Source organism: Cebus imitator, unplaced genomic scaffold (assembly GCF_001604975.1).
Source record: "Cebus imitator isolate Cc_AM_T3 unplaced genomic scaffold, Cebus_imitator-1.0 Scaffold203, whole genome shotgun sequence".
NCBI lineage: Eukaryota > Metazoa > Chordata > Mammalia > Primates > Cebidae > Cebus > Cebus imitator.
The window spans coordinates 433794-435329 of record NW_016107518.1 but is presented as its reverse complement, the minus strand read 5'-3'; the positions used below and the strand labels follow the sequence as shown (position 1 = coordinate 435329).

The 1536-nt window shown below is 44.9% G+C and overlaps 1 protein-coding gene across 4 annotated transcripts in view; it reads left to right on the top strand.

Annotated features, from left to right (window-relative positions):
* ARID3B (AT-rich interaction domain 3B) overlaps nt 1–1536 on the top strand; it is a 66686-nt gene that overhangs the window by 36996 nt on the left and 28154 nt on the right. For all 4 annotated transcript variants that reach the window (XM_017547994.2, XM_017547993.2, XM_017547991.2 and 1 more), the window contains exons 3-4: nt 193–264; nt 476–548. In XM_017547994.2, the coding sequence (XP_017403483.1) occupies nt 193–264; nt 476–548 (145 nt within the window). The remainder of the gene's footprint in view (nt 1–192; nt 265–475; nt 549–1536) is intronic.

The following is a 1536-nucleotide window of genomic DNA, read 5'->3' as shown; positions in this document are numbered from 1 at the left end:
AAAAAAAAAAAAAAAAAAAGATGTCACCCCTGTAAGGGTGGCAGAATTAGTTTTCTGAGTTGTCTTTTAAATGTGAGTGAGGATAGCACAATTGCTAAGGATCTTCATCTTTGCCCTAAACGATTACCTTGCCTTCTATCCTAACTCTTTCTCTTCCTTTGCCCCTCTCAACTTTGTTTTGTTCCCTTTTAGAATGGTGGTTTGGCCTGGAGTGATGATGCAGATGGAGGCCGGGGAAGAGAGATCTCTCGAGATTTTGCCAAGGTCTGTAATATTTCCTTTGTGATATAGATAGGGGCAGTTCTTATATAATAAGCAGAACTGGCTTATTATAGGTGATCCCCAAGAAATAAGGACAGAAGTAGCCAGTGAGTTGCGTTTGTAGTGATTCAGATGGTCATAGTGTATCTGGTATAAGACTTCAGCAAGATGGAATTTTTCATTGTGTGTTTTTCTTGGGGGATTGGGATTGCAGCTGTATGAACTGGACGGTGATCCTGAAAGGAAAGAGTTCCTGGATGACCTCTTCGTCTTTATGCAGAAGAGGGGTGAGTGTGCATCTATTCATCATTCCAATCCAGGGAATACTGATTGAGTGTCTACTGTGTGCTAGTCACTGTTAGAAATCCTGGCCCAGTCATCCATGTCCAGGAGGACAAGCGGTGTTTACTGCCAGCAGGTTCTGCATTTAGCCAAATAACTGATAGCCAGATTGAAGGACAGAGGAGAGGAGGCCTTGGCACAAAGGAGATGGAATGATCTTCCACATTGGTCCCTGCCTCATTTTGTGTCTCTTCTTTCAATTAACTGGTCTCTGGAGTCACTTCAAATTCAAATATGCCTTTTTTTAAGCCTTATAGCTACCCTGGACTTCACTTATCATGTGGGGCTTCTTATTGGCATATCTAGTCTCATAGAGACTGAGAAAGGTAAGTGAAAGAATAGAGGCCCCTCCGGATATTTTCGAAAGGAAAGGCCAACTCTTTCTTCTTACCCATTGGTTTTCGATGTTTGCATCTGCTGGCTTGGTTAGAACATTCCTGCAGTTGAACAGTAAGGTACATAGGCATCTGCTTTTTTTGTGAGGGGCGTAGGGGGATGGAGTTTCACTCTTGTTGCCCAGGCTGGAGTACAATGGTGCGATCTCTGCTCATTGCAGCCTCCACCTCCTGGGTTCTAGCAATTCTCCTGTCCCAGCCTCCCGAGTAGCTGGGACTACAGGTGCATGCCACTACACCCAGCTAATTTTTGTATTTCTAGTAGAGATAGGGTTTCATCATATTGGTGAGGCTTGTCTTAAACTCCTGCCCACCTCGGCCTCCCAAAGTGCTGGGATTATGGGCGTGAGCCACCGCACTCGGACTTTTTTCTTTTTGTGATGGGGTCTCGCTTTGTTGTCCAGGTTGGAGTGCCGTGGTATGATCTAAGCAGCCTCCACCTTCCAGGTTCAAATGATTCTCGTGCCTCAGACTCCCGAGTAGCTGGGACTACAGGCACACGCCACCACATTGGCTGATTTTTTTTTTTTTTTTTTTT